The sequence below is a fragment of the Myotis nattereri genome (assembly GCF_964212035.1).
Source record: "Myotis nattereri genome assembly, chromosome: 19".
NCBI lineage: Eukaryota > Metazoa > Chordata > Mammalia > Chiroptera > Vespertilionidae > Myotis > Myotis nattereri.
Window position 1 is genome coordinate 25,185,302 of NC_138095.1, and position 26,446 is coordinate 25,211,747.

Sequence of the window (26,446 nt, forward strand, 5' to 3'; positions counted from 1 at the left end):
TCTTGATCAAAATTAATTTCTTTATTCCTTAGTTCAGTCTTAACCTGACAGGGATTTTTAAAAACTAAAACCAAGTAGATGCTATTTTATTTATACAATACCTATCCCCTACTGAGAAGGGTAGCTACGCTTTTATTCTACCTATTTTGCTAAATTGTATTCATTTCCTTTTTTCTGCTATCTTTGGTTTCTAGGGGAACATGTAACATCAAGGTTTAAAAATGAAGTGGAGCGGATGGGTTTTGATATGATCAATGCCTGGAGGATTTCCAACATCAATGAGAAGTACAAGTGAGTTGTATGGGTCCCTGTGGACTGTGTTTCACAGCCATTGTCTTTGCAAAAACCCTATTTCTCATGTGACAGAACATTTGACTTTTTCTTTCAAATGACGTCTATTTATTAAATCTAAATGCATGATTTTCAGAGTAATTCTTTAGTCTTCTGTTTCCATTGCTATTACTGAAGTGGAAAGTGATCCTTACTTAATAGGATTCTGGAACCTTCCTTTCTACCCTCTCATGGTCTCTGCTTCCTGGCACAGGCATATCTAGATAACAGCGACTGTGAGTAGGCAGTCAGTTCTCATCACCACTTGACATCGCATTAGAGATCGGATCAGTGATCTCATATGCAGTGATAAAACACTTAGGGGTAGTTTTTATGACTAATTTTACTCCACATTCTATGAAATAGACATAAGTATTCTGTACATACCCTTTGCTGCATTTGTTATCTGTAATTAGGACATCCTGTTTGGTTCATATCAAAGATTACATTAATAATCCTATGAGGTCTCTGGAAACGTGAAATTGTAGGCTCTTAACATTTTTTTGTGCTTCACTTTGACGAAAGCCTGAACGACTGAGAGGGGACTGTTAGAGGTAACACAGACTTTCACTTCTGTTGTCAGACGGGGATCGTGTGTGTTAGAAACGGCCTGTGTATCTGTTACAACAGAGAGTTACAATGGAGTAACTGCCTCTCAACTCCCCTTTTTTCATTGATAGTTAAGACTGGCAGGTTCCCAAAAGGCAGCATCAAGGGAAACAATCCAAGATGGTGTGTGTATATATATAAACACTGGAAGCAGCCCATTCTGCTGAGCAGGCCAAGACTCAAGTAATGCTCCGCACTGCCTTTTAACTGACTCTGGTAGCTTGATCAGCATCCTTCTGCTGATTCACGTAATGTCTCTCCCTCTTTCTCACCTTTCCTGTTAGGCTGTGTGGTAGCTATCCTCAGGAACTCATAGTGCCTGCCTGGATCACTGACAAAGAACTGGAAAGTGTAGCAGGCTTCAGGTCCTGGAAGCGCATCCCTGCCGTCATCTACAGGTAAGTAAGCTTGGCCTACTGCCCACTGCAAGTGGTCTGCTGCCTCTGATGCTGCTCACCTGGGAAGGGAGGTGAGGAGGCTTCAGGAAACTTCGCAGGCAATTCTGTGCTTCCTTAGTGCTAAAGCAGCTCTTCCAGTTAGTTACACGCCGGTAATGACTGCATCCAGAACACTAGCTGGTAACATTAAATTAACACTGTTAAAAATTTAATAGAAAGGTGGCTGGTCTTGCTATTTTAAGATCCTTCTGACTTTCTATGGGAAGATAATGTGCTTGCTGCATTTTGCTCAGATGTTGGCCTTTGGAACAAGAGAGATGAGTCCTAGAAAGTGAGAATTGGGAGTAGAGTTGAGTCACTTGTAATTGTCTTTGTGGTTGAAAAACTTCAACACTTCAAAGAGCTCTACTTGGAGAGGGAGCATTTAGGGAAGAAGGCTAGATAGAAGATCTTGACTGGCTGTAAGATCTGAGAAATCAAAGGCAGGAATCCAACATGCATTTACTAAATTTAGTTGTCTGTAGATTGCAGTGATGATTCCTGCGGTTGCTAGCAGAGGGGCAAGTTCTAGTAGGGGATGGTGACATGGTGACAAGCACAGGTTTGGAGTTTAAGTCCTTTCTCTGATACTTCTTGCTATAGCACCTTGAGTAAGTTCCTTAACGGACTAATGCCCGTTCTTAATTAGCAAAATGGGAATCCTGTTCTTTCTTTGCCTGTATGCTATGGCATCTGAATGAATCTATAAACACTGGACTTCTCTAAGCAGTATCTGGAGTAGATACTACTGATATATTCCTGATGGCTGCTTTTATAATTCAGTGACTATCTCATTACTCACAGAATCATGTTAAAATTTTAAGAAGTCATTACCTCTTATTTTGAAACTGTTTTGGGTGTCATCTTCTTGTAATATTCACATTCTCCATTTCATTTTCCCAGTTTGCAGACTTTTTGGTCTCCTCTTGAAATTAAGACTAAACCAGTGAGGCTCATTTAAAACTCTTTCATGCCTAGAGACCTTCTATTGAAAATTTGAAGTTGTAGAAAGGGATTTATCTGTGTAATTCCCACTGAGGTAACGGGCTTATTAATTTAGTCCACTGAAGGCAAATTCTGATGCCACCCTGAATAATGAGATGGAAAAGTATTTTTTTCTGGCCCAGTGAAAGTTTTCAGTCTCAATTCCATCACTGTTGTTTTCAGACACCCCTAGAAAAGTAGGTCACCACATTTACCTATCACTCAAGTGGTAAGGATGACACAAGAATTAGAGAGCAGTGAAAGCTGAAAGGTTTTATGGCCTTATCGGTGATCTATTTGCCCAGCTCAAATGGGGAAAGCAACCAGCGGCTGCTCTGGCCAACTGTGTTAGATCAGCAAACTGGCATTTGTGTGGTTTTCTGACTTTGAAAATGAGAGTCCTTCCCCCTTGTGTTCAAAGCAAGGGGCTTTAGGTGAATTCTCCCTGTTGGTAGAGAACCCTAAAAGTGCAGGTTGAAGAAAAACTTCTTAGGATAAACATGGGAAGAATTTTTTCCCTTCTAAAATTTGTTCTAGAGAGCATGAGCCATGGGTTTGTTTGTTTTTCCCCCCTCCAACCCTTTCTGGAGACGTAGAGTATGTATAAATGAATTTTTTTTTTTAAATTTGTAATTTCTCAGAAAATCTGCTTTCAAAGATTACAAATGAAAGTTCTTGGTGTAGTCCACATAAAATCAGGCTTCCAGGAACTGGCCTCTATGTCAGAACTTTTTCTTGTATCTCTGAGTTCCAGACTGGGTGGTCAGATTGAGGCAGTTGAAGAATGTCTTGGGATACTCTAGCACAGGGGTGGGCAAACTTTTTGACTCAAGGGCCACAATGGGTTCTTAAACTGGACCGGAGGGCCGGAACAAAAGCATGGATGGAGTGTTTGTGTGAACTAATATAAATTCAAAGTAAACATCATTACATAAAAGGGTACGGTCTTTTTTTTCAATAGTTTTATTCATTTCAAACCGGCCGGATTCGGCCCGTGGGCCGTAGTTTGCCCATGGCTGCTCTAGCACAAGCATTTCAAACTCATGGCCAGTGGGCCGTATGCCTCGTTTAAATGAATTTGACATGCTTGCTCTAGCACTCTGCTTTGTCAGCCTGAGTGGCAGGATGCTTCTGAATCCACCTGCATTTACTGAATTTAATTGTCCGTAGGCTGCAGTAATGATTCTTGAGGTTGCTAGCAGCAGTTTCTTGACAGCACTGAACCAGTGCCTGATGCATGCTTTCTCCTGTGAGGAGAGTGTTTAATTGGATTTATCATTGAAGACAGAGATTGCTCTAACACAGGAAGATGATGCGAAGGGCACCCCCTCTGTAGTTCAATCCATAGCTCCCCTCTTTGTGCATTGAATGATTTAGAAAATTCTAGTCATTTTGGAAGTTTGCCTGACACCAATTTAGGGATAGTTTAAACATTTCATTGTTTAATTTTTATATTTTTTATGGTTCTGTTTGTGAAAATGATAGAAATGCTCTTTAATGATTTTTAGCTTTAGTGTTTTAGTTCTCTTTCTTGCATCTAAAGCATTTTAGAAGACTGCAGAAACTGCCCACTGCAGCAGCTCAGTTGCAGTCTAGCTACTATAATGCCATAGCCTTTCATGGATGAAGAGTGCCATCTACTGTTCCTCCTGGGCACGTCTGGGAAGCATTGCAGAGAAAGGTGCTCAGGAAAGGTCCTGCCAAGCCTCTTAGGTTTGGCATCAGTTAGCTCATTGGTTACCCAGCACCTATTAGCATATGCTAGTAGGCATTTTAAGAATCAGTGAGGTGTTTTTTTTCCAGTTTGGCTTCATTCAGGTGAGCCAGTTGATTGTGTTGGGAGACAAGTAGTTGTGTATTACCAGTAAGAGAGGATTTAAAAACTACAAGCAAACTGGTGGTTCCAGTGAAATTTGATTATTACCAAATTTAATGTATTGCTTGTAAGCTTTAGGATTAAAAACAAAAATCTTTTCTCACATCATTCCTTGAAGAAGACAAATGGATTCAAAAGTGTGTGTTGCTTAAATCCATATTTGCTCTACATATGTGTAATGTGTTTATCATATATGTGTTTAGAAACAACTTTGTAAAAATACATTTTTTATTGATTTCGGAGAGGAAGGGGGAAGAAGAGAGAGAAACATCAATGATGAGAGAGAAGCATTGATTGGCTGCCTCCTGCATGCCCCCCACTGGGGGTTGAGCCTGCAAACCGGGCAGTGCCCTTGACCAGAATCGAACCCGGGACCCTTCAGTCCACAGGCCGATGCTCTATCCACTGAACTGGTACTTCAAACCAGCTAGGGCTAGAAACAATTTTAACGGGAGGTAAGACATTGATGGTTTCCTCTAGAATATAGAATTGAGGGACATTTAAATTTTTTGCTTACTAGCTTTTTATTCTAATTTGTGTTTACAGTGAACTGATTTCTTTGATAATTTTTTTAAATGGCTTCATGGAGATGTCCTATACAATTTCCCTTTTAATGTAATATGTGGTTAGTGATCTTTTCTTTTTTTTTCTCTTTTTTCTTTTAAGTAGATTCACAGAGTTGTGCAGCCATCCTTACAGGTAGTTTTAGTCATTTCACCATCCCAGAAAGAAATCTCAGACCCATTAGTAGTCACTCCCCGAAGCCACTAGATTTGCCTATTCTGCACATTTCACATAGATGGAATCATACAGAATGTGGCCTTTTGTGACTGATTTCTTTCAGTTAGCAGAACATACTCAAGGCTCATCCGTGTTGTAGCATGTGTTAGGACTTTATTTCTCTTTATTGCCAAATAATATTACTTTATAACTTTTTAATTACTAAAATTGCCTAACTAAAATTCCTAATTAGGAAAAGACTTGGTTTTAATAGTATCTTAAAGTAGACTACGAATACTCTGATCTTATTTCTTGGAAAAGGATCTATGAGAGTATGGCTTATTGAGGTTTATGCTGTTCATTTCCTTCTAAGAGCTTAAGGAAGAGTAGCTGGCTCATTGAGCTTATTTGCCTATAATAAGAACAGTTTGTGACTCAGGAAATCTCAGGAAATTTTGTCAAGCAGTTCACTGTGGGCCAGGTAAGTGTTTCGGTCCCGAAGGTGGGATCCTGTTTTGTAAATAATCCCCAAGCCAGCCAATTGCTGTGGTGGACCTTCAGAAATCAGTGAGGAAACAAATTTTTCAGGTGCAGATAAGAAGGAGAGAACAATGCTTCATTATTGATTAGGAGAATTAGTGTAGTATCTGTAGATTATTTTTAACCTGATTTTTCTAAAAATAAATTTAAAGATACAGACATTTGCTTTCTGAATAGTAATTTGTTTTCTCTAAGAAGATACATTTATTATTTTGTTGGTAATTCTACAAAGATCTCTAAAATGGTATGATAATTAAGAAAGGTCTAGGTAGGATTTGTTGTTTTTGTTGCTATATAAGATTTCTGCCCTGAGAGGACTTGAAGCTAATGCATCTTTTACCTGTAGTTAGGCAGTTCATTAACACTAGAAAGACGGAAATTTGGTATATACCTATATTGCCCAAAAGCAGTCAAAATGACTGCATTGTGAAAGAATAATATCGGAGCACTCTTCACTTATGTTCCTTAGCTTCTCCAATAACTCACTTCTATTCGACATTTCTTTCATGAATTTAGGGTGCAAAAGAAATACAATAAACAGCTTATTAGAACAAGTATCACTGCATAAAGATTCGAATATCAAGTACTAGTTTAGCTTATTGAGCAACTGCAACTTATCAAGTATCGACAATTTATCATGTACTTGTATGTTATCATGTGACGGTAATCGAAAAAAAAATGAAAACTTATTTCAATACAGAGCCGACCTGGTCATATAAGAAATTTACTCAATTCAATAATAAGAGTCATAATTTCCCCAAGCAGTCAAAATGACTGCTTTTGGGCAATATAGGTATAACACACACATATATATATACCGGAAATGAAGGAGGGGGAGGTAACTACAATTATTAATAAACACATTCATATGTTGTAAAAAAAGTCACAAAATTCTAAGACATTGTGTCCTTATATACATAATTGTTTTTCTAATTGAAATTAAAAAACAGTCAAAATGACTTCCTTGGGCAATCTAGTGTTGAGGCATTTAAAATCCACGACCTCACTGTTGTACGAGCACAGAGCATCTGGATGGGGCCTCTGGGTGGTACAGTTGTTTCTTGTTCCCTGCACAGGCACCAGAGCAATGGAGCTGTCATTGCCCGCTGCGGGCAGCCGGAGGTCAGCTGGTGGGGCTGGCGAAATGCTGATGATGAGCACCTGGTGCAGTCAGTAGCCAAAGCTTGTGCCTCCAACTCCCGATCGAGTGGCAGCAAGCTGTCAGCTAGGAGCAGTTCTCGAGACTTTCCCAATGCAGGAGACCTTTCTGATGTGGAGTTTGGTAAGGTGCTTCCTGGCAGCAATTTTTATAGCAGATGAGAACCTTTTCTTGAAATGGCCTTTTTCTTATAACACAGAATTTGTTTTATAGAAGAGAGCAAAGCTTCAATTGATGCGATTGTTTGAGGATTCATGGGTCTTGGCAATGAACAAGAAGACCCCTTATTTCAAACTTGGTTTAAGAGGACTAGAGTGGTGTTTTTGTTTTTTGTTTGTTTGTTTTTGTTTTGGGGGGTCTTTCTTGCCATAGTAACAGGAATGTATATGTAGTAGGGGACCTGCAGTTTCTCCAGACCATGGAGGAAAATTTCACCAGGCTTCATTAAAGGACAACTGTTGTAGAAACAAGGTATAGGAGATTATAGGCAAAATAGAAAACAAAAAGAAGTTCTGGTTAGGGATTTCACTTAATTTTTTTATTTTATTTTTTTGTACCATAATATGTGTCTGGGTTCTTACTTTGCACAATTCTGGAAGGGACAGGTTCATTCAGTTTTTCCTCCCCACTCCTGATGTTCCTAGATTCTTCTCTGTCACATGCTTCAGGAGCAGAGAGTTTAGCCATCCAACCTCAGAAGCTTTTGATTTTGGATGCACGTTCTTATGCTGCAGCGGTTGCAAACAGAGCCAAAGGAGGAGGCTGTGAATGCCCAGGTGAGATGGACAGTGCTTTGTGCCCCAGCATTCTTTCCTCGTGAGGCCTGTGCCCAACTGGGTCTTACTTCCTAATATGAAATGAAAGGCAAACCATGTTCCCCAGCCTATCTTGAGAGAGCCAGAGCTCTTTGGATTCTTGACACTATGCTCTTTTCATGGGAGAAGGGGAGGTGGAGGCACAGGGAAACCAAATAGTCCGCCTTCCTTGTGCCGCCTTCAGGTGAGAAGGAAAGTCAGTTCTCTCCCATAATAAGGTCTGTTCTTATTTGGAAGCGGCTGCTTTAGGGCTCAGTTTCTCAGCCTTCTAGGAGCTTTGTGTTGCCTTTGACAAGTGGGTATGCTCATCACTTGTCTCACAGAAACGCCTCACAGGGCTCCCACTTAGAAAACCTGGCCCGGAAAGCGAAGCAGTAAATACAGAACTAGCCACAGTGCTTCTCTCCTAACCTCTGACGTGCCTCCTGTTTGAATGCTGGCTTTCTCCAAAGAAGGAACCCTTTGGTGCTAGTTGTGTGCTGATGGAGCAAGTTGAGGCACCAAACTCCTTATTCAGATGGGATCTAAGCTGAGAATTAAAAGCAGTGGTACTAAGGTGAAATTTGAATGCATGAAATGCATTGTTCTGCCAGGTTGTTTTCAGAGATTCCAGAGCTACAAGTTAGCGCAGGCCCAAGAAGTAAACCTGGGGGTGAGGGGAGTATATAGATCTTTTTATTTTTTATTATTCATGTTTTTTAAGTAACAGCTTCTATTTTATGTCAGTATCCTCACAAATCTAACCTTCCTCTTTGCAAAAACAGGTAAAATTTCAAGCACTATTTTCCGCTCATAATAAAGGACTAAGCTAATATAGGCTTCAAAACACTGCAGTTCCATTAGCAGCTGCAGTGGGTTTGTTTATTGCCATTTTGCTTCTTTTAAATTTGGCCATGTGGGCTTTAAATTTAACGTATTTGTGTTCTACTTACTGTTTTTCTCTCCAGAGTATTACCCCAACTGTGAAGTTGTGTTTATGGGGATGGCAAATATTCATTCAATCCGGAGGAGTTTTCAGTCTCTGCGGTTGCTGTGCACACAAATGCCGGATCCGGGAAAGTAAGACCTTGGTCTTAGCTTTAATTTTGCATTGCCTTTTTTTTTTTTTTTTTTCAAATGAGTTCAGAGGTTCCTTCTATTTCTTGGTAAACTTTGGTTTTACTGTCAGTCTCTGTGGGTATTTTTTCAGTGTTAGGAGCATGGCAGCATAAATGAGGAGCTGGGATTAAAATGTAGCCCTTTGAAAGGTTTAAAATGTGCACCACATAACAAACAGATGCCCTCAGAATGGAAGTATTGCTTTCTTGTTTTTTTCTAAAAACTCTTCCTTCTTTTCTACATTTGCTTTTGGCCCAAAGTAATTTAATTTTTTGGTTTCTTACATCCTGTAGTGACACTTGTCGGCTATGAACTGGGATGTTTTACCATGAAGAGTCAAAGTTTATTCATCGTGTTCTAAAAAGGGTTAAACTTTTTAAAACTTGCTGTTAGGTCAATTCTTTTCACATAAGCTGATTTCTAAACTACCCTCTCTCATTTACTAAGGACATTACCATGATTTTTATTGCTTATTAAAAATGAATGGCTGGTGAAATAACATCCCCTCTTCCCAAGGGAACTGTTTGAATACAAGATAAATTAGGAGGAATGCTCTGTAAAACAAATATGGATACATAAATATTTAAAAGCCCCTGCTTTACATTTCAGGAAGCCAGAAATGGTGCCAAAGAGAGAATTTTCTCTTTTCTGGTATTTGTGCTGGAGCCTATAGCTGTTTTTTTGGGTTCTATTTAGTAGACTCACGATCACATCAAGTTTTGCAGCCTTCTTTACTTGATTTATTAAATCAAATGGCTGCCTGAAGCACTTGTGCTAACTCCTGGTACCAAATGATTAAATTCATCACAATTGCAATCAGCCCAGAGGATGAAGCACTTGTTCTTGGGGAAAAGCCTGCCGGAAGAAATGAGCTTGATGTTCTGCTTTGGGGATTAGCAGCTGGCATCGCTGTACACTCACAGAGCCCAGCCAGTAGCGCTCTCCTCCTTAAAGGCGGGGCACAGAAAGGAGGACTCAGGAGATCTGTCACTGTATGACTTTGGCCAAATCTGAGGGTATCAGTTTTCCTGTCTGTTAAAATGAAAGGGATAGAATCAACACTACCTGATCTCTAATCTTCCATATATTAAAATTATAAAGCTATTTTTTTTACCTTCACTGGAAGATACGTTTTTATTGATTTTTAGATTGTGAGGAAGGGAGAGAGACGCACATTGATATGAGAGAGGAGCATCAATAGGTTGCCTCCCATATGCACCCCTCCTGGGAATGGAACATGCAGCCTAGATCTGTGCCTGACTAGGAATGAAATGCACAGCCCTTGTGGTGTACATTGGTGCTCCAGGCCGGGGCAAGATAGTTTTGAACTCGGTAAAAACGGTGTACTTAGCACTATGTTGGTCCAAGTGAATGTCTGGGAAGGAAGGGGGTTTTTAAAGAAGGTAATCCTGCCTGGCCCGTGTTGCTCAGTGATTGAGCATTGACCTATGAACCAGGAGGTCATGATTCAATTCCCAGTCAGGGCACATGCCTGGGTTGTGGGCTCGATGCACAGTATGAGGCATGCAAGAGGCAGCCAGTCAATGATTCTTTCTCATCATTGATATTTCTATCTCCCTCTCCCTCTCTGAAATCAATAAAAATATAAAAAATAAAGTACAGAAGGTAATGCTTTATCTTTTTAAATTTTATTTTTCAATTACAGTTTTTACATTCAGTATTACTTTGTATGTATTTCAGGTGTACAGCATGGTGGTGAGAATACTTTACAAAGTGTTCCCCCAACTGTTCTAGTCCCCACCTGGCACCATACATAGTTATTACAATATTATTAACTCTGTTCCCTCTGCTGTACTTCACATCCCTGTGGCTGTGTTGTAACTGCCGATTTGTACTTCTTAATCCCGTCACCCTTTTCACTCCGTCCTTCAACCCCCCTCCAGCTTTGTCTTTGGCAACAAGCTATAATGCTGTGCTGACGCCTCCCTTGAGGAAAAATGAAGCTATGGCAGTGGTGGGACCAGCTGTAAACAGGCCTCCCAGCACTGGTGGCTGTGGAAGGCTGGGGCACGGTGTATTCCTACTCGTTTTAGAATAGGCAAGGAGTGTGCAGTCCCTCAGCACCTCCTTGGTTGGCCACTCCTGTAGTGCAGCTTCTCTGTCAGGCATGGACGGCACCACCTGGTAAGGATGAATAGTTTAGTCAGGTCAAGAGAGCCTCACACTTGTTCTCGGTTACTGTTTCTCCAGGGGCCAGGAAATAATGCAGTATTTTCTCTCCTATGTCTTATCTTTTAGTTTCTTCAAGACTCTGTGAGGAATGAGAATAAACAATTTATCCATTAGCAAAAAATGTGTTCGGGTCCCTCTTAGGAGATAGAATGTTTTGAGATTGTTTTTTGCTTTTTTGTTTATTTTTTTACCCATGATTTTCAGCTATGCCTGAGATACAGTGTCCGCCCTCTGAGGATCTAGGGTCTGATTGGTAGACCAAGCTAATCCATGTGAAATCAAAGCTTATGCACTACATTCTGTAGTCTGTTTACCTCCCCGCCTTGGATTATTCCAAAAAGTCACACTCATTCCCCCTGAGGTTTAATAGTTGTTTATAGTAGTCTTGGCAACAGCCCTCTCAGAGCCCCCTAGCAGAAGTACTTATTCCCTCCTCTGACTCAGTGTTTGAAGGGCTACACTGTGGTCTTAGTACAAATCTGATTGCATTTTGGAGAAATCAGAGAGCTTTTGGGGGCGGGGGGATGGGGGAAAGGGAGGGTGGAATTCATCACAAGAAACAAACTGTCAACAGTTAAAAGACAAGTGTGATCAGCTTGTGATTACTCTCAAGGGGCAATTCTTGTGATTTGATACTTCCTAAAGGCCTTTTGAAAAAAGGGTCTTGTGGATCCCGGCTGAATCCAGTCTCTGTTAAACGAATTTCCTGTACTTTTTTTTAAAAAACTTGTTGGATAAAGTTGCTGATCATTAAATATAAATATCTAAATATCTTGTTTTACATCTCAGAAGTGGTTGTATTTTCTTCAAGAGAAGATTCCAGAACTATGTTTTTTTAAACTGGGTATATACCTATCACAGACTGAAAAATATTAAATATTAATTTTCTGGGAAATTAGCCATAAGATTTTTGAAACAAAAGGTGGTCCTATTGATGGCTGCCCTATTTCTAAGGCTCTCTATTGCAGCGTTTGCCAGCCGGTGGTCCGTGAGGTCCGAAAGGTTGGCGACCACTGCTCTATTGCATAGTAGGGTTTGGGCATCATCTTTGTACATGTTTTATAAAGACACAGAGACAGGTTTTCTGTTTGCTCTGGCAATGTTTATTTGAAGGGAAAGTCTTTGGGAATTGCTGTTTAATTTGATGGGTATTTGGCATGACACAGTGACGTAATCAGAAGAGTCAGCATTCCCTTATCCCCTTCTGTTTTTATCTTTATAGTTGGCTCTCAGCTCTTGAAAGCACAAAATGGCTCCATCACCTGTCTGTGCTTTTGAAGTCGGCACTTTTGGTAGTGCATGCTGTGGATCGGGATCAGCGGCCAGTGCTAGTGCACTGCTCAGATGGCTGGGACCGCACCCCCCAGATTGTGGCATTGGCTAAGCTCTTGCTGGACCCTTATTACCGAACCATAGAGGTGGGTGCATCCAAGGAGTAGGACTTGGTACTTCAGGGTGGGGGGGGGGGGCACATTAGAGGGTTTTATGATCAGTTTTGGTTGTGTGGATAGTTCTAATGAAAGTGAAATTTTCTTGTTTTAAATCATTGCTTTTACCTTGAGCTAAATTGTGGTGGTGCCTACCACAGTTCTTGCCTCTTAAATTGCGCAGATTTAGATAATAAAGTATTGAGAATATAGCATATTTTCCTCAGTATTCTACCTACTTGGAAAAGTTTTCCCTGCCCCATGAAAATGGGGCTTCTATAGAAGGATCTTGGTATACTTATGTCATAAATATTACCACAGTATTCTGTGGAGAAAGCTCTACTCTGAAATAACCTGCTGATGGCTTAAAGATGTAAGAAAAACCATAAATGTACCCTAAAATATATGTAAATCAGAGGTTAGGAAAGATTTTACAAACATTACTTTCTTTGTAGGTATAATATGAAAGACAGAAATTAAAAAGTAAAAAAGAAATTTAGGGGAAAATAGTGACTTTTTAAAAAATATATTTTTATTTATTTCAGAGAGGAAGGGAAAGATAGAAACATCAATGATGAGAGAGAATCATTGACCGGCTGCCTTTTGCAAGCCCCTACTGGGGATCAAGCCCTCAACCTGGGCATGTGCCCTTGACCAGAATCAAACCTGGGACCCTTCAGTCTGCAGACTGACGCTCTATCCGCTGAACCAAACCAGTTAGGGCAAAAATAGTAACTTTCAGTCCTGACCAGTTTGGCTCAGTGGATAGACCATCGGCTTGAGGACTGAAGGGTCCCGGGTTCGATTCCGGTCAAGGGCATATATCTTGGTTGCGGGCACATCCCCAGTAGGGGGTGTGCAGGAGGCAGCTGATCCATGTTTCTTTCTCATGGATGTTTCTAACTCTCCCTCTCCCTTCCTCTCTGTAAAAAATCAATAAAAAAATATATTAAAAAATAAAGACTTTCATATAGTGAGTGAAAGAGGCTAAAAATATACATTAACTCAAGAAAGGCTTAGTGCCCTTTTGATGATTATGGAATGAAGTTGAGGGAATGGGGAAGTTGGCTTAAACCTATCTTATCAGGGACGCAGCCTTCGGCCTCGAGGCTGGATCCAGGGCTGCTTCTGATGGGTTTAGTGGGGGGCTGTTAAAGGGTTCACTGCTGGTGATACCAGGCCTAGGACTGTCACAGTCTGGACAGACAAGCACAAATGGTCTTTCTTGTGTGCTTCCCTGCAGGGTTTCCAGGTCCTCGTGGAGATGGAGTGGCTGGATTTTGGTCACAAGTTTGCCGATCGGTGTGGTCATGGGGAGAACTCTGATGATCTCAACGAGCGTTGCCCAGTGTTTCTGCAGTGGCTTGACTGTGTGCATCAGCTTCAGAGGCAATTTCCTTGCTCTTTTGAGTTCAATGAAGCATTCCTTGTGAGTTTGGGCATGTGGCTCTTTATTTTGGGGACCTTCTAAATTTGTGGGGTATCAATACAAATGGTAGTGGGCCATTTTCACTTGAATCTGTGTATCCTTTTTAGAATTTAAGAGGGGTCATCCTTTCTCCCATTTACAAAATTAAAACAACAGTAAAAGTGTTTATTCCTTAAATCTAGGTGTACTAGGTTTGTATAGTCTTGGAGTTGGTTTAAAGTGTAGTGGCTCTCATCACACTTTTCTTAGTCCTGCAGCCCCCTCTAGCTATTTCATTTCCTCACAGTAGAGCTCAAGTCTTCTACATTTACTATCTCAAAATCTTATTTTTCCATTTTCTCTTAAACCTACTCCAATCAGGTGTTCATCCCACTAATTTATCAGGGCCATTCTTAATAAGGTGCCTAGTCACCTTCATGTTGCTAATCTAGTGATAAGCTCTAAGTCTTCATCTTTTAAAAAATACTTAATTCCCATTTATTTAAAATTCCATCAGTCTGTGTACATTCATCTCTTTTTTTAAATTGGGGAGTAATTGACGTGTAACATAGTTTCAGGTAAACAACATAATGATTTGATAGTTGTGTATGTTGTGAAATGAGCACCACAATAATTCTAGTTGACATCCATCACCATACAGTTATTTTTTTGTCACAAGAACTTTTCAACTTTTAAATATGCAATTCAGTATTAATTAATTATAGTCACCATGCTGTATATTACATCTCCATAACTTATTTTATAACTGGAAGTTTGTACCATTTGACTGTCTTCATCTTTGATCCATTAATATTTGGCAGTTCAATCACTTCTTTCTTGAAACACTTGAAACAAATGACTTCCAGCATGCACTGTATCTTAGTTCTCCTCTACCTCACTAGCTGGTCCTTTCTGCTTCCTTTGCCAGTTGCTCTTTATCTGCCCAGTTCTGAATTTTGGAATGCCCCAGGTCCAGCCTGTAGGCTGCTTCTCTATCTGTATTTCCTCTCTTTCTTTTACATTCCAAATTTAATCTGTCAGCAGATTCTGCAGCTCTGCTTTCAAAATACACCTAAAACCTGATTTACTGCTGTCTCCACTATTTCCACACTCGTCTAAACCATCACCTCCTGCCCTGATTTAAGAGAGTTAACCCAGCAGCCAAAGGGATCTTTCTAAAGCATAATACAGACCATGTTACTCCTCTGCTGAAAAACCTCCCACTTTCCATTTTACAAAGTAAAAGTAAAAGTCCTTAATGATGGCCTGCAGGCCTCCCTCAGGTTGTCTGTGTAGCTTCATTTCCTGCCGTTCTTCTTATGCAGTGTCCTGTAGTCATTCTGGCCTCCATCTGTTCCTCAGAAATCACAAGCATACACTCACCTTCAGACCATTGTGCTTGCTGTCACCTCTGCTGAGCATTTCCCTTCCAGATACCCACATGACCTCTCTTCATTCTGTCAAGTCTTGGGCCAGGAAGGCTGTCCCACCCTGCCCTGCCCCTCTTACTCTACCTTATTGTTGTCCATACCACTGGTCATTCCTCTTTCCCAACTAGAATAAGCTCTGTCAGGGTAGGAGAGCTACTTGATTATCCTATATAATAAAAGCCTAATATGCTAAATATCCGGTTGTCCAGTCGGCTGTTCAACCAATCAAAGCGTAATATGCTACTGATATGCTAAGGCTGCTCAGCCGCTCGCTATGACGTGCACTGACCACCAGGGAGCAGATGCTCCAACCGGTAGGTTAGCTTGCTGCTGGGGTCTGGCCAATCGGGATTGAGTGAGACAGGCCAGAGACACCCTGGAGCCCTCCCATGTTACCTCCCAAGCTGGCCAACTTCCCGCATCCTTCCCCGGCTACGATTGTGCACCGGCGGGGTCCCTTGGCCTGGCCTGTGCCCTCTTGCAATCCAGGATCCTTTGGGGAATGTTGGAGAGCCAGTTTCGGCCCAATCCCGCAGGCCAGGCCAAGGGACCCCACTAGTGTACAAATTTGTGCACCAGGCCTCTAGTTGATGTATATCAGCCCTATAGAAACGTCTGGAGTATGTAAGATGCTCAGTAACCACTTGTTGAATGAAAAGCCATTTAGAAGTGTGCTCCCAGTTCAGACTTGGGTTGCACACTAACCTGCTCCTGTATGCAGTTTATATGCTCTGTCACTCTTGAGAGTGACTGTTAACTTAGGACCTCAGAGACTGTCGAGGAGGCAAGAGGAGTGGGTATGCCAATTATCTGTCTTTGCTCTTTTGATTTAGGAGTCATGGTGGTTGGGGTTGGCACTCTGAAATTGGTGCTGTGAGGAGGTTGCTATTGCGTGATTTTACTTGCTTCTCCCATTCTTACCGAGTGTGAACGGAAGTGCTCTCAAGGATGTCTGGGAAGAACTTTCCCCAGAGAATATGTACCCTATTGCTTGATTTTGCCTCATTGGACTCCCATAGGTGAAACTGGTGCAACATACCTATTCCTGCCTCTTTGGAACATTCCTGTGCAACAACGCCAAGGAGAGAGGGGAAAAGCATACTCAGGAACGGACATGCTCTGTGTGGTCGCTGCTTCGGGCAGGCAACAAGGCTTTCAAAAACCTACTGTATTCCTCTCAGTCAGAAGCCGTATGTATCCTTCAGTCTTTCCTCTCTGATCAGCAGAAGGAGTTTATTGGCGGGGACATTTAAGAGCCTTTTTGAGTAGTAACTGTTTTCTCAAAGGCATCTCTGCAATCTCTGGATGGGTTGGTTCATGTTCTTCCTGTCACTTTGTCCTGAGAGAAAGACCTGTTTTCTAGTGATGCTCTGACCTGCTTCTGACATTTTATTCAGGGTGGTCTGATTTCATATACATCTCTGCCACTGTAAACGTGAATCTTTCCTGGCACCTCCGCCAGAGCTAACTTACTCCTAGCATGTTCTGTCCAGTGAGTGGCAGAAGCACTGCAGTTGTCCCTGGGTGCCCCTGGTAGCTCAGGAGCTGCCACCTGTCCCCTAGCATCCTTACAGTGTCATCCGGTGGTGATACCCACAGCAGCGTCTGTTCCAGAGAGCAGAAACTGTATGACGTTAGCATGCGTGTCTTTATTTCTGTGCTTACATGGAGAATTGGCAGGCCCTCTAAGACTTTGTTCCTCAAAGGAACACCTTCTATTAAGCAGAGAAAAGGAGGCACTCACATCAGTGTGCTGATATACGGTAATGTGTCTTTTGTCAGAATGCATCTTAAATTCTAAAGAAGTTAAAAGGAGGCTAGTCAGAGGTTTTATTGCTTTGCTGGACTATTATTGTGCTTTTCACCACATTTAAGTAGAGAGGAAAGATTTGATGTAACTGCTTCTCTCCTTCACTGTGCCTGTTGGGGAAGTAACAATACAGGAAGAAATTTCCCTCCTTTTCACATGATTAATTAAAATGATCCTATAAAATAGGTCAGTGTCTTCTGAAGCCAAGTTTTTGTACCAGAGAACGGTCACCATGTAGTGAAATGACTCGCTTACGTAGAAAAAGCAACAAATTAAGCTGATGAGTCAGTCTTTCAGTAAATGTGACCTGAGAAATGGATTTAAAGAAAAACTTCAAGTGTTCATGCTTACAGGAGCCTCTCAGGTGAAAAATGTTGCCAAAACTCTAATCTTATATAGGCCCTCTTGGGAAATAGACTTGTATCCACGGATGCTAATTTCCTTTGGAGATTTGCCAAAAACTGCTGGTTGTTCAAGCATGGTGCTTGTTCTTGACCTTTATTTCTAGACATCTCTAAAGGACTTACTGAAACCTGCGTCCTCTACTCTCTCTTCAGGTGCTGTACCCTGTGTGCCATGTGCGTAACCTGATGCTGTGGAGTGCAGTGTACCTGCCCTGCCCATCCCCGTCCACCCCTGTGGATGACAGCTGTGCACCATACCCAGCCCCTGGCAGCAGCCCTGATGATCCACTCCTGAGCCGGTGAGCCCAGAGTTGATGCCTTAAGTCTTGTGTGGTGTATTCCTGTTAGGATACCCAGGGTTGGTCAGAGATCCTGACATTGGCTGGCTCCACACATTTTCTTAGATCTCTGAAGTTTCCTCAGGAAAGGTATAAGGGTTCTGGGCCACTAGCTATATTTAAGAGCCTCATTGGGCCCTGCCACTGCATCACTCTGCTGCAGGCACTGAGCAGTTTTTAGTGATGTTGTAAATCCTCTGGATTCCTTGTGACCCTCTGGCCTGAGTTTCAGCCACTGAATTAACTTTATTGAATTCAGACTGATAAAAAATATATTTAAAATGAGAGATATTAGGAAATTAGCAGCACTCACTTTCCTTTGCCAGTAGTTGAGAAACAGTATCATAAAGGACTTCTTTTTTTTTCTTTTCTTTTCTTTTTAAATATGGAACGCTTCACGAATTTGCGTGTCATCCTTGCGCAGGGGCCATGCTAATCTCTGTATCGTTCCAATTTTAGTGTATGTGCTGCCGAAGCGAGCACAAGGACGACTTCTTAAAGTAGCATTTGCGACTAGCTTATTTGTGTATTTTGGGCATGGGGTAGAGGGTGTGCAGGAGGAAGTCTGCAGACTTACAGAAGGCTTGGTCCTGGAGCTTTGCCTTTCTAGCAGTCTGAGCCTCACTTCAGAGAGGCCATAGCTCCTTGAGTAGTTATAATGGACCCAATTGTGAAATGACAACCTATTAAAATCTGTTGTTTCCTACTTTCCATCTGAGCAGCCTCAGAGTCTCATTTCCCCCACATTCCTTTGTTTTAGGCTACCAAAGACTAGATCATTTGACAATCTGACCACAGCCTGCGACAACACAGTGCCTCTAGCCAGCCGGCGCAGTAGCGACCCAAGCCTGAATGAGAAGTGGCAGGAGCACCAGCACAGGCGCTCCCTGGAGTTAAGCAGCCTGGCTGGTCCTGGAGAGGAGCCTCTTGATCCCGACAGCCTGGGCAAGCCAACCAAAGTGCTGGGAGGCGCAGAACTATCTGTTGCAGCTGGAGTGGCTGAGGGGCAGATGGAGAACATTTTGCAAGAGGCCACCAAAGAGGAGAGTGGGACAGAGGAGACTGTCCAGAGGGGGAGCGTCCTGATGCAGGAGGTCACAGAGGAGGCTCTCTTAGAAAAGGAAAGCAGGGCGCAGGCCCCTGAGGTCTCAGCCGTTGTCCTTCCTCACGCACCACCACCGCTGGATCCTGCTGTTCTGAGGAGCCCTCCAGGCATCGGTCTTCCTGACGAGCAGGGCGGGCACAGTGTTCTTCCCAGCTCTCTCCCGGAGCCCGAGGCGGTACTGGAGGTCCCTGTAGAAGAGCCTCAAATAGGAGATACCGCAGAGGAGAGGGAGGAAGCAATGACTACAATCCCCATTGATGAAGAAATTGGTTATGGTACCTCACAGTCAAGTTCTCCGCTGCTCTCCCAAGTCCCATTTGAGGGCAGAGGACCAAACATAGACAGCTCTTTGGACATGTTAATGGAAGATAAAGTGAAGTCGGAAAGTGGGCCGCATCATAGACCTTTCCTGGTAAACAGTGGCAGGCTCAGTGGCAAGGATGTGCTTCCTCAAGCTGTGGAACCCAGGCCTCCAGAGAAGAGCCTGGCCGAGAGGCCCCAAGTGGGATCTGTGGTGCAGAGGACTTCCCCTGGCAGCACCCACAGCCCAGCACGTTCTCCTTGTGCCTTGCCTGTAGCTGAATGTAAAGAGGGACTTGTGTGCAACGGTGTCCCAGAGACTGAAAATAAGGCCTCTGAGCAGCCCCCAGGGCTTAGCACCCTCCAGGAGTACCCCACCCCCAACGGGCATTGGGCCAATGGGGAGGCTGGTAGGAGCAAGGACTCACTGAGCTGCCAGCTCTCTGCTATAAGCTGCAGCTCTGCCCACTTACACTCGAGGAACTTGCACCACAAGTGGCTACATAGCCAGACAGGGAGGCCATCTGCAACTGGCAGCCCTGACCAGCCTTCTCGCAGCCACCTGGACGATGATGGCATGCCTGTGTATACGGACACTATCCAACAGCGCCTGCGTCAGATTGAATCAGGCCACCAACAGGAAGTGGAGACCTTGAAGAAACAAGTCCAGGAACTGAGGAGTCGCCTGGAGAGCCAGTATCTGACCAGCTCTCTACGCTTCAATGGGGACTTTGGGGATGAAGTGGTGAGTATCCTGTGCTTCACAGCCACCCCGGGAAGCAGGGCACACTGAGGCTGGACACCCTTTGTGACTGGTGCATGGTGAAAGTACAGATTTCTCAAAGAACTGGAAAGGCAGCCATGCGAATGGCAGTCTGCCTCTTTCTTTTCTGCCTTGCTTACTTTCCACGGGGGTCCTCGTTAGCAGTTAGAATAAGGAAGAGAGCGAGCACTCATACATGGCCAGTCAAGACTCTTTGGAGGGAGGACCATAGTTAAGGGCATAAACTCCTGGGCAGAATGACATTTGTAGGGTAATGTCAACTATTCCTATTAAATGGTAGTGCTTGTCCTATCCTGGTAGCACCACCCACCCACCTACCCACCCCACCTGGGCTGTACCGGTGCAGGTTTAGTTCTTTTTTAACAGATACATCTACTCTGTGGCAGGTGATGGCAGAAGAAATGGAGAAGTGATTGATTTCTAGCGCTGTGAAGTTAGCAATGATGGGGCCTGGTAACAAAGTGGGGGTACCTGAGGGGAGATTATCAAGAAGGCTCTCTCTTATTGGGTGTGCTAATGTTCAAGTACTCGGTGTTGACGGACAAGTGTGAACCTGGCTCTGAGGCAGTCAGCGTACATTAAAGGCGGGCTCATCCATGACTTTCAATTAAAACTGACTTCTCAGTTTTTCCTTCACACTAATGATGATTTCTCATTTTCCCAAGAGTCCTTCAGAGAAAGGAGGACAGGCCCAAAGCACTCAGTTTCAACACACAGATGTAAGTGGCAGGGCTGGATTGACAGGCCCACTGGAGCAGCTGACACAGTTCCCACTCCATCCTGGTCACTTCTGCCCCACTCACTTCCTGGAATCCAAGGTCCAGAATCACTGCACACAGCCTTAGACCTGTGTATCTCTCTTCCAGCTGAGCTCAACCCTGTCTCTGCACCTGCTCAACCCAGTTTTTGATGGCTGATGTACTGTACCTAGATTCGGCAGCCCTAACACCAAGGCCCACCCAAAGTCCCCAGTGCTCCCTCCTCTTTTCCAAGCCCTTTCTTCTTCTTCAGGAAGGAGACCAGGTTCATTCTCTTCAGCTGTGTTTGTTTGCCAACAGACTTCAATCCCCGACTCGGAAAGCAATCTGGATCAGAACTCTTTGTCTCGCTGCAGCACAGAGATTTTCTCTGAAGCCAGCTGGGAGCAGGTGGATAAACAGGACACGGAGGTACAGGCTCAGCCCCTGTTCTGAGTGCCATCCATGCAACTGTTTTGCAGTTCTTCTCCACCCCCATCCCTAACCCCTTCCCCTGGGCAAGGAATCACCTCATAGCACTCTTAGCCTTGAGCCTCTGTGAATCTCCGCGCCTGTGAATCCCCATGGATCCCATGGAGCCTAGAATTATTGAGCCAGGGAGACTCAGCGAGCTGGCCCTCTCTCCTCATTGCCTGTATGAACTGGAGCTTTCCCAGCTCTCATAGTGACCCAAGTTGCTGCTGCCTGCCATTTTATCTCAGGGGAGTTTGGAGTCCCCTCCAGGAAAATGATTTGGACGCCTTTCTTGTACTGCTGACATCAGACCTGCTGGTCTGGTGCCCCCAGAGACAGTACGGTCTTTGTGACTCTTGCTGCCCCCAGCATGGCTCTGCTGGCAACAGCTGGATGGCCCATTTCCTGTTACTAATCTGGCCCCATCTGTTTTACAGATGACACGTTGGCTCCCTGACCACCTGGCTGCCCACTGCTATGCGTGTGACAGCGCCTTCTGGCTCGCCAGCAGGAAACACCACTGCAGGTGCCACTTGGGGGTGTGGTGGGCCAGGGTGTGGGGTTGAGATTTGGTCCATGGAGCCTGTAGATGAGAGATGCAGGCATCTGGCTGGCTGTGTTCTGTCTTAAGACAGGCCCCCTGGTCCATAGGACTTCTAACTCATGCTTTGTGCCTCTGAAATTGGTGTTTGTAGAACTGCATTTGGTGTCTTTCTTCCAGTTCAGAATGATCATGACTGAATTTTGAAATGTGCAAATTATGTCCCTTTTTGTTTTGCTTCCTGGATTGGTGGAGCAATAGCCACCTCTCAAATCACCATTTCTTATTCCTCAAATAAAACTGCTTCCCATTCAACATGGCTGCTATGAGCACAATAGTTTTCCAGTTGTGGGCAGGGAACTTCATTTTTCCTACTTCTTATCCAATTTCCTGACCCCAAACTTGATTTCCTTTTGCTAGTGTTGAGCAAAAGTAGCTGGGGATAGTAGCTGGACAGCGGAGGACAGTCTAGTCCTTTAGGCTGACTTCTTCCTTCCTTCTTGGTTGGGTAGTGAGTTGCTACTGATGCTTTGCCCCACCTGGGGTGATGACTAGAGGATGGTCAGTGTTCTTGGTATAGGAAGTTTATATGAATCGTGGTATAGCTTACATACCTGAGTGATCCCAGACAAAAAATGGAGTCACCTCTTTGTCTAGTAATGATACTTCTAGGACTGTATATCTCCCTAACCTGCACCCCAAGCCCAAATGTCTTTGGTTGGCTTCTCCTCTGAGCTCTTTCTCCCCTCCTTGCAGGGACACTGACCGTGTTGATCAAACGTGGTGAGCATTTGCAACAACCTGTCTGTGATGTCTGCATATCTACAATAACTTCACACTAACGCGCCATTTCCCCTCTCCGCACTCATTGGGATGTAACCTGGGGCTGGGAGCACAAGCAGGCAGGTGGGCTTCCGGGAGAACCAAAGCAGCCAGCTGAGCAGACCATTAGGGCTGAGTCAGGCTGCAGCCCTGCACTCCCATCCTGACTGCACAGGTCAACTCCGCCATCTTGCTTGTGACAAGCGGTGCTTCAGCAGGTCTTGTGGGATAACCTGTTGGATTTTTAGAGTTTTTTGGGGGTGGCCAATCATTCTCTGAGATGCCAGAATAATGCTAATGACTTCTAAGTCAAACAGCATCACTGCTCTTTTTTGTTTTTAAAGAGACCAGAAATGAACAGAGGTTGTCTTTCCGGAGAATTGTTTTAACATGGAAGACTTTAAGGGAAGACTCCACGTGGGGTCTGTCAGGGTCCCCTGACGTCAGACTGAAAAGCTTAACTGATCAAACTTATGTCAGATAAATGTAACTATTCAGAAACAGATTGAGGTAATATTTCTGTGTAACCACAGGTTCTTGCTGACATGCTTTTCAGAACAGAGTTGTGAAGTACTTACTGTATTCTAGAAAAAGTTGTGTGTGTTTTAGTTTTCTGTCCTTCCATTACCCTGTGTCTTTTCCTTTTGTGGTTTTTGTCCTGTAAGATATTCAGTATTCTCTCCTCTGTGCCCAGCTGGTCCTTAAACCAGTACTGGGTCTGCATTCTAAGGAACGTAAATGAAAAAACAGTGAGTGATGTTGGCTAAGAAGAATTTCCCTTTGCTGCTTTCCCCACCACATCTTTGGCGAGCTGTGTTAAGCTCCTTGGAATCTCCTGTTCTTCGCTTATTGGGATTGGTTTGTCCTGTAAGGCCCATCAAAAGTGGGTTTGTAAGGTGGGCAGAAACACATCCTCTGCCAGTTCCTTTCTCGTTAGCTGTGAAGAGGTGTCTTGTTTGGGTGTGCAGAGGTGGGCTTTCAAGTGGAGGAGAGGGGAGGCATGAGGCCTGGGTACAAGTCAGGCCTTCAGGCAGAGTGGATAGTCCCTGGAGTTGCATGGGGGCAGGGGAGGGAGCCATAATTGACTGATACCTGTCTACTAAGGGCATGTGTGTTCATCTGTGTTCTTGTCCTTTCACCCTGAGCATGTGTCTGTCACTGGTTGCTTGTCTCTGGCTTTGCATGCTGGGCGCAGAGCAGTCCTAGGTGGCAGCAATCTACTCTCCATGTTGCTGCTGCTGCCTGGGAGCCTCGGGGCAGTGGTCCTTTGGGCAGGGCTCCTCACTCCCCCGCTGGGCAGGTACTTTCTCTCATCTGCAGGGCTTGTGGGAGTTCCCCTGGCCTCTGGCCTCACTGTGATCACACGCTACACAGAGGCTGTTGCCCAGGTGGGTGTGGCCACTGGATTTTTCTGGGCCAGGACTTACCCATAGTTAGCAGCTGCTTCTGCCCTGGGCTCATTTGCTTTCACAGATCTCTCATGAGCAACATCCTCCTGTCGAGCTCATAACCTTGAGCCATAGTGATGAGGCTGTGACTGATAGGTAGGGATCCCCTCTCTGCTTGGCTTTTTCTTGGCTAGACAAATGCAAGTTCACTCTTAGAGGAGTCTCCAGCACATTTGAATTGCACACAACTAAGTCCTGTCTTCTGAAGTTGGTTCCCCCACCCATATCTGCTACCAAAACTAATTTTGTTTTGTTTCTTCTCCTCACCTCAAGGAATTGTGGGAATGTATTCTGCTCCAGTTGTTGTAATCAGAAGGTTCCAGTTCCCAGCCAGCAGCTCTTTGAACCCAGTCGAGTATGCAAGTCTTGCTATAGCAGCCTACATCCCACGAGCTCCAGCATTGACCTTGAACTGGATAAGCCCATTGCTGCCACTTCAAACTGAAGCTACGTGACCTGGGGCAGGCAGAGGCCAAGCTGCTGTTCCTCTGACAGGCCCACGCAGCCTGGCAGACCGAGAGGCCCGTGCACTTTGGAATGGGGGCTTGGAACCACCTGTGCAGAGTGACAGAAATTTGGGATGTACCACTGGATTGTAGATTGATTTTTCTTTCCTGTTTTTTTTTTTTTTTTTTTTTTTTTTAAATCTCCCCTTTCCATGCTCCCCTGGTTGTCTTGAGGGAAAAAAAAAAGGGAAAAAAAATTTAATGGAATACCAGAGATTGCCAGGCCCCATGTAACTGTAGAGCCGCCTGTTAGGCGATGCTGAGGGTTGGCTTGGTTTCTCAGGATGGAAGGAGGCTGGTCAGAGTCAGGAGTGGAGGCCTGAGATAATGTATGGGGAAGAGCCAGTGCTAACATTTGTGACCTTCCTCGCGCCACGTCAGAGCTGGCTGGACGCATCTTCCCCTAAGAGCATTACCCTGGGTGCCCTCTCCCTCCTGCAAGGGACCAGTCCCACCTACAGACAGATGAGATTGGCTTTCGGGGGAAGGAAGGTGTATGTTGTTCTGAGGCACGTGAGAGGGGAGGGGCTGGAGATGGGTGGTCAGCATGCTCTCCCCATGGAATTGTGTTTAACTTGATCTATGGCTCCCTTCGCCAGGCTGTGTCGTGCTTCCCATGCTTCCCACTCTCAGGCATAAACGTGCAGACTGGCCAGAGTGCTGTTGCTGTGGCCAAGGCCAAAGCCTGCCCTGAGCCCAGGCACCTGGTCCCCCAAACAATCTCGTCCTTGGCTAGCACATGGAAATCCAGACTCAGGGTTCCCAAAATCCCCCACTCCCAAAACAAACAAATCATGGACCTCCCCCTTAAGGGGTAGAATCAGCCTTTTAGAGTTCAAGCCTCTGGAAATGGGGCATGTCCCATACAATCAGCCTTCCTCCTCCTGCCCTGCTCCTGTGCTGCTGGCAGAGTGAGGGCCCACTCGGTGACTCTGCAGTCCTTAGAGAAGTGACACAGCCCGTAAGCAATTCAGGGCACCTCCCCTCAGTAAGCTTTGATGTGGTCCCAAAAGAGCCTTAAATCAAGAATATTTGTGGTGGAGGTGGGTATGGGGAAGGGGTGGAGAGTTTAGGTTTGTGCATTGTAATCTTGGTTGGCATCCATGTTTTGTGCCTGCCCTCCCTTTTGTGGGTAGGGCCATGCTTGGGTCTGCTAAAGCTGCTAAGTGGTCACAAGGCGGATTGTGGTGAGTGGTGGGGATGAGACCAGGGAACTCTTCTGATGCTTTCTGGAAGCAGTTCCCTGTTCCAAGACAAGCTCTGTCTCAGGAAGGTGGCTCCTGTGTGTGCCTGGACATGGTTAAGATGGGGCCCAGAAGCCATCCCTGGAGCAACCAATCCAGGCAAAGCCAAGAGCACCTGAGCACGAGCCCGACTTCCCAGTGGCAGCAGGTTGCGGAGTTTGAATTTCGTGAAACAGGGTGTCGTTCTCCACACTCTGTGTGGTCTTCCCGTGCAGATAGGGAGAAGTCAGTCTAACTGATATTGTGCATTTCTTAGTGACAGGTGCCAAGAGGTTATGATACGGGTTTCTTGGGTCTGATGTACAGTGTGAATAAATGCTTGCAGCTCTTAGCCCTTTTTTGATCAATGAAGCACTTTTTTAATATTTTCCTTTGTATGTAAAGGAGGAGCCGTAACTCTCCGTAGCTGTACATATAACCCCTTTTTCCTAAAGAGGAGTCAGTCAGTGCTCCTATATTTTTCATTTTTTGTCAAAGCAAGAAGTAAATACTTTAGAACTGTTAAATATATAAATAAAGTGAATAAAGTTTAGTGTTCCGCATGGTAGCGTTTGCTAACATGTTCCGATGTTTTCCTTCTGGTTTATCCCCTCTTTATCCCTTTTCCATCTTACACAGAAGCAGTTTGAAGTGCTGCTGGGAACCTGGACTTTGGCAAAGGAAAACTAGATTTCAACTCTGGACCTTGGCAAGGAACTGTACCATGATGCCCAAGCACTGAAACACATTTTCATGGTGGTTTTGCCCCTAACATTAGCTTCCAAAGCTAAAAAAGAAGCAGTCAGGCTCCGTAACAAGCAAGTGGTTCTTCCTCATCTGAAGAACTGAGCATCAATAGTAATTAAAACTACCTCTGGCCTCCAAGCTTTTTTTTTTTTTTTTGCTGCTGCTCTGATTTCAGGGCACC

At 44.2% G+C, this 26,446-nt stretch overlaps 1 protein-coding gene across 1 annotated transcript in view; it reads left to right on the forward strand.

Moving 5' to 3' along the window:
- MTMR3 (myotubularin related protein 3) overlaps nucleotides 1–26,101 on the forward strand; it is a 78,862-nt gene extending 52,761 nt beyond the window's left edge. Inside the window, exons 8-21 of the mRNA XM_081113672.1 lie at nucleotides 195–291; nucleotides 1,224–1,337; nucleotides 6,573–6,778; nucleotides 7,300–7,431; nucleotides 8,418–8,529; nucleotides 11,984–12,179; nucleotides 13,432–13,617; nucleotides 16,046–16,216; nucleotides 17,394–17,539; nucleotides 18,339–19,728; nucleotides 20,826–20,936; nucleotides 21,416–21,504; nucleotides 22,276–22,302; nucleotides 24,063–26,101. Coding sequence (XP_080969798.1) covers nucleotides 195–291; nucleotides 1,224–1,337; nucleotides 6,573–6,778; nucleotides 7,300–7,431; nucleotides 8,418–8,529; nucleotides 11,984–12,179; nucleotides 13,432–13,617; nucleotides 16,046–16,216; nucleotides 17,394–17,539; nucleotides 18,339–19,728; nucleotides 20,826–20,936; nucleotides 21,416–21,504; nucleotides 22,276–22,302; nucleotides 24,063–24,234 — 3,149 coding nt within the window. The 3' untranslated portion in view covers nucleotides 24,235–26,101. The remainder of the gene's footprint in view (nucleotides 1–194; nucleotides 292–1,223; nucleotides 1,338–6,572; nucleotides 6,779–7,299; nucleotides 7,432–8,417; nucleotides 8,530–11,983; nucleotides 12,180–13,431; nucleotides 13,618–16,045; nucleotides 16,217–17,393; nucleotides 17,540–18,338; nucleotides 19,729–20,825; nucleotides 20,937–21,415; nucleotides 21,505–22,275; nucleotides 22,303–24,062) is intronic.
- The last annotated feature ends 345 nt before the right edge of the window (nucleotides 26,102–26,446 follow it).